General features: G+C 33.1%; 1 protein-coding gene across 2 annotated transcripts in view; it reads right to left on the minus strand.

The window, feature by feature from the left end:
* The window catches only part of SPOPL (speckle type BTB/POZ protein like), a 61,732-nt gene that overhangs the window by 22,204 nt on the left and 29,802 nt on the right, over positions 1 to 9,726 (minus strand). For both annotated transcript variants that reach the window (XM_073884467.1, XM_025856634.2), the window contains 4 exons: positions 5,785 to 5,921; positions 5,478 to 5,599; positions 5,082 to 5,233; positions 3,072 to 3,199 (listed from right to left, as the gene is read on the minus strand). In XM_073884467.1, the coding sequence (XP_073740568.1) occupies positions 3,072 to 3,199; positions 5,082 to 5,233; positions 5,478 to 5,599; positions 5,785 to 5,862 (480 nt within the window). In that variant the 5' untranslated portion in view covers positions 5,863 to 5,921. The remainder of the gene's footprint in view (positions 1 to 3,071; positions 3,200 to 5,081; positions 5,234 to 5,477; positions 5,600 to 5,784; positions 5,922 to 9,726) is intronic.

Raw genomic sequence — 9,726 nt, forward strand, 5'->3', positions numbered from 1 at the left:
TCATACTTCAAGGTATATTCAAGGGACTATTTATGCAGCAAAAATTAATGATCTAATTAACAATTAATACAGAACAAAATCTGATTATTTTCTGGATACCTATATTTAAGAAACTGGTAACATTTTAGTTTTCTCTAGCACATATTCAAATACAGGTAATGAACATTCTTACTGAATGGAACCTAGAGTAAAAAATTCAGAAAAAAGTCTGAGATTCTTTCCTATGGTTAAATTGTTGTTCTTTCAAAATAAAAAGGCAAAGTTACAATATTCAAAATTGACAAATGCTGTAAAACAAAACCTCAAACACATTTGAAAACTCTTCTTCAAATCTGGTTTTAGCTTAATCGTGAGAATATAATTTAGACTAAATTCTAGTCAACTGTGACTACCCTAGAAATCTGGGTCTCCCATAGTGTGAACTGAGGTGACTACTGTTTCCAGTTTTAAAAAAATCTCAATTCTCCAAACTGTTTTAAAAACTAGGAATTTATAACGGTTCATCATAGTACAAATTTTGCCACTCTTGATCAACTACCTAACCATCCGTCACAGTGGCTCCACAGTCAGAAACTTTCCATGGTCCAATTTCACACCTTTAAAATAGTGGATCTTAGACTTTTTGACTGTCCTAGATAGGCATCCTTCCTAAAAATTTGGGTGACAGAAACAGGGCTGTCAACTTTTCATTTTGCCATAAAAGGGCTTTTTAAAGAATAAAACCTAACTTCCATCCATTATCACAAGTATTTTAAAACAGAAGTGATATCTTAGCAACAAAAAAATAGGATGGGAAAAACGGTTTATCCTTCTAGATGAATTAACTTTATGAAAAACTCAATACATAACATATATTCTATCTGTATATGCATAATCTTCTGCAAGCATGGAATAGTATGGGTCTACAGACTATGAGACTAAAAATCTACTGGATTTAAAAAGATGAACTAATCTAAACAGTTTTCTATTTTTCAAATGTATTCCTCATCCTGTCTTCTGCATCACTTTGGGAGGGAGAGAAGGGGCAGAGCTCTTTACACTCCTAGAAATATCTACCTCTGGCTACTTGATTCATAGTGGAACTTGCAAGATGAAGTTAGGTCTTGCAGAAAAAGGGTAGCACCCAACTGCCTTACCTGTCTACAGCACCACTTGCAGGGGAGGGGGAGGAGGCAGTTCTTTAGGTAGGGCAGTGCAATGCTTCCTCCTCTTCTGCAAGCAGTGCTGGAGGTGCTGTAGAAGGAAGGGCATCAATGAGAGGTATAGAAGAAATGGTGGAGGGCATGAGGAATGTTTGTTCAAAGTACTTTTTGCCCACTGATGCTAAATACAGTGCGCCCAGGGTATAAGTCTCTACATCAGTAAAAAGGTACATATTACACGTATCCAAAACTGAATCTGATCAATGCCAACTTAAAATGTAAGTCATGGTGGGTTATATTTTTAGGAGGTCACTAGCATGTGGATAAAAAAACATACTTCAAAAGTATATATTGAAAAAAGATCTTAATTTCAGCCTTCATTCTGAATTTCTTGGTTGACTAGGTTCCAATATAATATGCTTAGGAAAATATCTGTAAACACGATTTTAATTCTAAAAAAAAATATATTTTCTTAGTTTATTTACATAAAGACTTAACTGCAGTAAATTTTTGAAACTGGATTACATAGCTTTTTAAGGTCCTTTAAATTCAAAGATTATATGATTTAAAAAAATTAACATGTTGGAATTTAAGATAACTGCTAAAATTCTGGAAGAATCTACATTAAGGATGTTAAAATTTTTAAATAATACCTGTATTTATTTAAAATACTACTCTGAATATATGTCTATTGGCAACAAATGTTTTAGTATTTGTTTTACAAATTATTTAATGATAAACTCTGCTGAAGACACTTGTGGTATGTGCTTTACCAACCAAATAATTATATTCATAAATTCATCCTACAGTTCATTTAACTTGTCTAAGTGAAAATAAGATGCACTATATTTGCATTATGTAGTCTCTAGAGCCACATTTCAATTATTTTTCTGACAGCATAAAAACATACAATTAGTTTATAATGTTGCCAAGAAATTCTACATATTTTCTACAAAGAGATTAAAGCTAATTTAGTAGCAGTTAAGGTAAGTTACCATGCTTCCAAGACACTCACTGGTCTATAATGGCTTACTAAAATATATTTAACATTGAGTTTACTTGATCATAAACTTTCAATTTGTTTTCCTATGAAAATTATCAACTACCTTAAACATTTTGATGAAACTATGTTACTGATGTATATTCTTATAAACTGTATTGGTAACATAATATAATCCTTGAATTCACCCCAAAGAGGAATCTCAACTATTTGTATAGATAAAACTATGTAATGATGACAATGACAAAAGCAAATTCTAGGCTCAAATTAAGACAAATCATAAGTGTAAATTATTACAGGGGCTATGCTGGTTACTATTAAAATATGACATTTTATACAAATAAATATACCTCACAAGTTTGTGAACAGACATGGGCAAATCTTAAACATTTAGGATGCTATTTCATATAATGCTAACATCTATTTAATTAAATGAATCCAACTGTCTGAATAAACAAAAAGCTTCCCAATCTCTTCAGGAACTTTCATTATGTATGTATTCAAACTGATACAATACTAATCATGTTTAATATGGTCAACCTGAATATGACAAAAAATAATGAACATCTATGTTACAATTATTCAGAATGAAGAAGATACTTACAAATTTTCATATAAAGATATACACATCTATAGTCTTCCTAGGAGGAAGAAGAATTTAGTATTTGATAGTATAACTACCATATATAATTTACAACTATAGACATGACATATTTTTCAGGATGGGCTACTTACTACATTGATTTCTAAAACAATCTAGTCTTACTGGTAAAAACATTTACAAATGAAACCTTATCAATTATACCAATTACTGAATTTTAAAAATATACCCAATTAAAATAAAGTATGCCCAATATTGTTCTACTTTATATTTTTGCTTTACCATGAAATATAACTTCGGAGTTCCTCAAAATAAAAAATATACCCACCTCACAAAATAATGTAAGCTTGTCGTCTGGTAAAAGACCATTAGCTTCATCAAGCAAAAAGTCCCTTCGAATGAATTTTTTAAAACCCCAGTCTTTCCCTTGTACAAATCGATATGCTCTTTGGCTTTCTGGTGGAAAACAGAATAGAAGTTTAAATAAAAAAAATCATCTAATTGATAACACAGTTAAATGAATATGCAAAAATAAAACTTGGCCAATACATCCGTTATAAGAATTATAGATATATGTATTCATAAATGAAATGTCTTAAAAGTTACATCACATAGGACAAGATTGTTTCACAGCAGTATTCAAATTTTGGCCACCATCAATGAGCTCACTTTCAGATTTCTGGATCTCTAAGTAGAAGAAAAGCCGTATCAAATCTCCTGGAGAAGGAAGAGATCTCTCTAACAATGCAGGCCCTTGAATAATGAAGGAGGAACAAAATACATTGGCATATGCATATTCCTCCTCATCAAAATCTGATTAGAAACATACCCCTCATTTCTTGCTTCTCCCTCTAAAAATGGATGCTCAAAATCTCCAAGGCATTCTTTAACTTTCCTGGGGCATCTATCCCACTAATTTAAGTTTTAATGAACTAGAGAAAAATCCATCAATTGGTAAAACAAACAAAACAAAAAACACTAAAGTCTCTTATCACTCCTAGACCTTTGGACATAATCCCCTCACCCCTAGAAACAACTTTCATGAAGTCTAAAAGATGATTTTAGTATCATTTATAAAAAACAATAAAGTCTGAAGCAAATGTTTCAAATGCCTAGCATACTGTAGAACTGCGTATTATAAAATAAACAAGATCCTCAACAGAAAGTATTTACAATCTGTTATACAAAGTATTAACTGGAGGTGAAAAACCAGCAATAAACCTAATTGAAAGATTCCACATTATGGACTGAATGTTTGTATCTCCCCAAAATTCTTTTGTTGAGATCATATCCCCCAAAAGGATGGTATTAAGAGGTCAGTGATTGGAACTAGATGAGTTCATGAGGGTGGAGACCTCCACAAAGCTCCCTAGAGCTCAATCAGCTATGTGAAGACAGTGAGAAGTCAGCAGTCTACAACCCAGAAGAAGGCCTTCACCAGAACTCGACCATGCTGGCACTCTAATCTTGGACTTTCTGCCTTCAGATCTGTGAGAAGCCAATGTCTGTTGTTTATAAGCAATCCGGTCTATGGTACTTTGTTACAGCAGTCTAAACCAAGACACTCCACTACCATAAATGTCAGACATGAGGAAAATATATATAAAACAATGTACTACTTAGGCAATAAAAGTAATTATTTAAAACTTTATCTGGAGGAAGTTTTTTTTTTTTTATAATGACGTTACTTGATTCTGTGATTCACTTCTGGAAATCACTTAAAATTTAATGTGGTAATTTATGACATATTTTCCTACTATGCACACTGTACATTTCCTACAATGCTCTTCTATTATGAAGCTCTAGGCCACATGGTTTCAGAGGGCTATATATGTGAAACTTTGAAATGAATTTAATAGGCCCTGAGACTAAGGAAAACTGATTTCCTTTTGGTCAGTGTTCAGTCCACTGCTCAAAAAAATTCTAGTGATAGAACACCAGAACATTCAATCTCTTTTCACATTGTTCCTCAAATTTTATTATCTGGAAAAACAGCAAGGGAGAACTATTTCCTGAACACCAATTATATTTGCCAGGAACTGAACCAGGCACCTTGCCCTAAAAGCAACTATTTTTCTAAGTGACAAGTAAATATTGTTTTAGGACATGAAAAAGTAAAATTTTAATATTATTTTTAACAAATTTTACATGTCTTATGAAGTCTAAGATTTATTAAAACAACCATAACTCGAGACCAGCATTTAAAATTAAACAATGGCCACACTGCATGTTTGAGGTTAATCAGATTTCAATGGGGAAAAAATATATCCTTTTTTAGGTAAAAGTACATAAGTTAACATGTAGTTACTCAGAGACTTCTTTACTTCAAATCACTTACCCATTGCCTTTGTTTCTTCCCTTTTAGCGTTTAGAAGGGAAAATTTGAATTTTGCTCGAACTTCACTTTTTGGGCAGCTGACTAAAAGCAAATATAAGGACAAGTAGTCTTTACTTTCATCATCTAATCCCTTTGGATTTACCCTCAGGCACCTAAAATAAAACAATAGGCTCATATGGAGGAATATAAAACTTAAAACATTCAAAAGAGAGAAGCAATACTGAAATTAGTCATTAAATATCACAAATAGCACTCCTATCAATATCTCCAGTTCTTTATAATTCTCAATACTATTAGGAAATTATAAATCTAATACAACCCATTAAGAATCAATAACAAAACCATAAAGTAGCTGAAGATTATATCAAAAACAAAAACTCAAAACAAAAATCTTACCATTTCATTTTGTCACTGGGGCTAGATGAGAATGTTGAACTTTTTAACACTTCACCCATTTCCTCTCGACAAAAACTGAAGTTATTAATGGTCCACATGTAGGAAAATTTTACTACTTTAACCTAAGAGATTCAGAAAACCACTTTTACAATGATGACTCTTTTGCTTTTAACTTGTCACATGTTAAAAATCCTGTGACCCACTTTTCTAACACCTGGCATAATTATAACACAATGCTTTACGATATTTTCAAAATACTCTAAAATTTGTAAATAACATAGAGTAAGGCATTTTTAACAGCATGTACCTGTGTATAACACCAGCTTTCTGCTATAGGACCAGTAGACATATCTCCAGGGAGAGGTGGGCTGGGTTCCCGAGACATTGCCACTTTACTGCAGTCTTCCAAGATTTATGCAATATGCCACACAGATGAATACTTTACTACAAAGAAAATAAATTTCATTTACTGATCAAAAAGTCAGACTGAATCAAGAGGGAGCAAATAAAAATTAGTTTTCCAAATTTGATTATGAGGGAACATGCAAGGGTTTCATTATTTCAATAATTAAAAAAAGAAATCATAATCCTTTGTGACATGTAACACTTAAAATCTAAACAAACTTAATGTTACAGCTATTATTTTATAAAGGTATACTTATCAAAATAGCACAAACCAAAAAATATATTTTAATAGTAAGAGTATAAACATAAAGTCACAAAATAACATGGACGCTTACTGACAATTGTCATTGTGCCTTGAATAAGGTGGGGGTTAGGAGCACTGAACCTCCAGGCAGTCAAAAATCCACATATAATTTTTGACTCCCTAGAAACTTAACTACTAATAGCCTACTACTGACCAGAAGCCTTAGTGATAACATGACAGCTGAGTAACACATATTTTATATATGTGTTTTATACTGTATTCTTATAATAAAGCTAGAGAAAAAGTTATTAAGAAAATCATAAAGAAAATACATTTACTATACAATATTGATTGAAAAAAATCTGCGTATAAGTGGACCTGCACAGTTCAAACCCATGTTATTCAAGGGTCAACTAATATCTGATTCACCTTCCTTTATCTTCTGATATATTCACAAAAATCAAAAGGGTTGCAAAGTTAGAACAACCCTGAAAACTACAAATATTAGTCACTCATCTGTCCAAGTTTTGGTCAAAACAGAGTGGCAACTAACAAGCAATATTTTATGTGAAGAACGACAAAGATTTCCACAGAAGTCTACCTCTATCTCAGATAAACAGATCTCCACTGAAGATTTTTGTCTCTATCAGAGTGCCCCCTACCAGATAATATGTACTTATTATAAAATTTCCTCCTAGTTAGCTGTTCTCTTACTACATTCATTTGGACACATAATTAATTCAACATAATCTTGCCAGAACATTAGTGACTAAAGGATGGTACTTTGCAACGTGGTAAGTCTATAAAAGAAAAGCGAAACTCAAGAGGACATAAGTAGTGTAGTTTGCAGGGGTGTGGGTGGGGGTGTTTCAAGATTACTTTCAAACACAGGCACATCATCCAAAATTCGTAAGAAAATATTTGTTCTGTGTCTACAAACAATGAAACCACAGTATGAAACAAGAAAACAAAGATGGAAGAAAGCTATCAGAAAGATGCACAGATCCACCTGATCTGGCAGCAAAGCTGCTGTTTTCCTGCCTAGGCCCAGACTGATAAAACTACCACTGTTGTCTACTGGGCTGGGAGTGGAAATATGAGCAGAAATATGAACTGGATATTTCTCTTAAGTAAATTCAATTAATAAATGTACTAAAAGAGCAATGATTATCAGTTATCTGTTAGAAATATGTGAAAGGGCCCTATCCTAATTAATACTTTGCCAGTTGCTCTAAAGTAAGCTGACAAACCATCATGAACAATTTCAAAAACACAAACCAAGAAAAGTATTTGCACTGCATTACATCACATGAGGGGTTAATTTCCCTAGTATGTAAGAAATTCCTGAAAATTAGAAAAAGTAATGAATACAAATAATTTATAGAAAAAGAAATTTACTTATTGGAGAAATACAAATTAAAAGAAAATTAAGAAGCCATTTTTTAACCTATTAGACTGGCAACAACAATCCAAAAGACTGACAGTATAAGGATAGGCACTTTCATACATTTCTAGTGGGAATGTAAATTATAAAGTTGTTTTAATAATCTCCCTTCTCATTTTTTATGGTGAAATTCCTGACAAAAGAGAAGGAAATAATGCTAATAAAAAAGCTACTAATTTTATTACAAGTATGAGAATACCTATGGTATTTGATGGCCATGAGAACAATTTATATCGTTTCTGGCAACTAAGAATGATTTCAAAAAACATTCAGAAAAACAGCGAGATATACAAGCAATTCACATGAAAAGAAAAAAATTAACCTCATTTGTAATCAATGAAATACAAAAAGAACACATACAATTTTTTACCTATAGTATGGTCAAAGATTATTTTAAATCAATCTCCGTACAGCCAACAAAACTGCAGAGAGGCAGACATTACTGGTAAGTCTTTTTTAAATTTTTTTAAAGATTTTATTTATTTATGAGAGAGAGCATGCATGAGCGAGGAGAGCGCACAAGCAGGGAGAGAGGGAGACTGATGCCAGGGCTTGATCCCAGGACCCCAGAATCATCACTTGAGCCAAAGAGGCAGCAGCTTCAATGACTGAGCCACCCAGGTGCCCCTGTTAGCCTTTCCCATAAAACAATTTTACAATTAGTATCAAAAGAAATTCTTTACCAGATTCAGCCTAGATATTTATTCTGGGAAAAGTATTACAACTGTGGAAAAACATACTTAAGTATAAATACAGTATGTTTTTGTGATACACATGTAGAACTATACAACCATCAGCAGTATTAAATATTTTTTTTAAAGATTTTATTTATTTATTTGAGAGAGAGAATGAGAGATAGAGAGCATGAGAGGGAAGACGGTCAGAGGGAGAGGCAGACTCCCTGCTGAGCAGGGAGCCCGATGTGGGACTCGATCCCAGGACTCCAGGATCATGACCTGAGCCGAAGGCAGTCGCTTAACCAACTGAGCCACCCAGGCGCCCCAGTATTAAATTTTCTTAATGACAGGGAAAGTATTCAAGATCTGTTGTGCGTGGGTATATATAATTTTAATGTAATATATTTAATATATAATTTTATACTTCTATATATACATATATGAGTATACATATATAAAAGGATCTCACTTACATAAATATAAATAGCATAGAGAGTCAACAGAAGTACAGATGCATGAAAAAAACCAGACTGGCACAAAGATCACTGAGCTGCACTTTGGCACTGCATGTCAACACTGGTAAGATACACACCTAAATATTAATAGTGGCTATATCTGGGTGGTGAGATTTTCTAATTTTTCTTTATATTAATAAAGAAATTTAAGTCATTTTTTTAAAGATTTTATTTATTTATTTGTCAGAGAGATAGAGAGCACAAGCAGGGGGAATGGCAGACAGAGGGAGAGGAAGAAGCAGGCTCCCTACTGAGCAGGGAGCCCGATGCAGGGCTCGATCCTAGGACCCCGGGATCATGACCTGAGCTGAAGGCAGACGCCCAACCATGTGAGCCACCCAGGCATCCCTTAAGTCATTATTTTTAAAAGTAGAAAATACAGTTATTTGGATACCATATGAACCCACAGAAAACATGTATGTGTGTATGTGCATGTATTACTTTCTAAGTAGTAGAGATTGAGAGATGTTTAGTCAAAGAAAACGTTAATGTTAATCTTCCTAATATTTAAATTTTCGTAAGATATCAACTAATTTAACATTAATAAAATACATTAAAAAGTTTAAAAAACCAGAAGAGTAAAGAACAGAAAGTTCTTTAATGCCTCCACAAGAGCTACTACCCTCCTCAAGTGTAATTCACAACATAATTCATATATAAAGCCAACTAAGATTTCTTTTTTTTTTTCTAACTACTCTTGCAAATGACGCACTTATGGAATGGGGGTATGGAGAATGCTGGTGAGCACTTACAAGACATTACATACCTTGTTATTCTTCAACAAATCTATGAGATGTGTGGTAACAATCCCATCTTAACCATGAGAAAATGATCAGACAGGTTAGAAAGCTTAGACTGTAGATAACCAGAAAATGGTTGAACACAAATTTAACGGGCTTTGTGCTATGGTGAGCGCTGTGAATTGTACAAGACTGATGAATCACAGATCTGTACTTCTGAAACA

The sequence above is a fragment of the Callorhinus ursinus genome, unplaced genomic scaffold (assembly GCF_003265705.2).
Source record: "Callorhinus ursinus isolate GAN/ISIS: 27379988/994484 unplaced genomic scaffold, GSC_fseal_2.0 scaffold2, whole genome shotgun sequence".
NCBI lineage: Eukaryota > Metazoa > Chordata > Mammalia > Carnivora > Otariidae > Callorhinus > Callorhinus ursinus.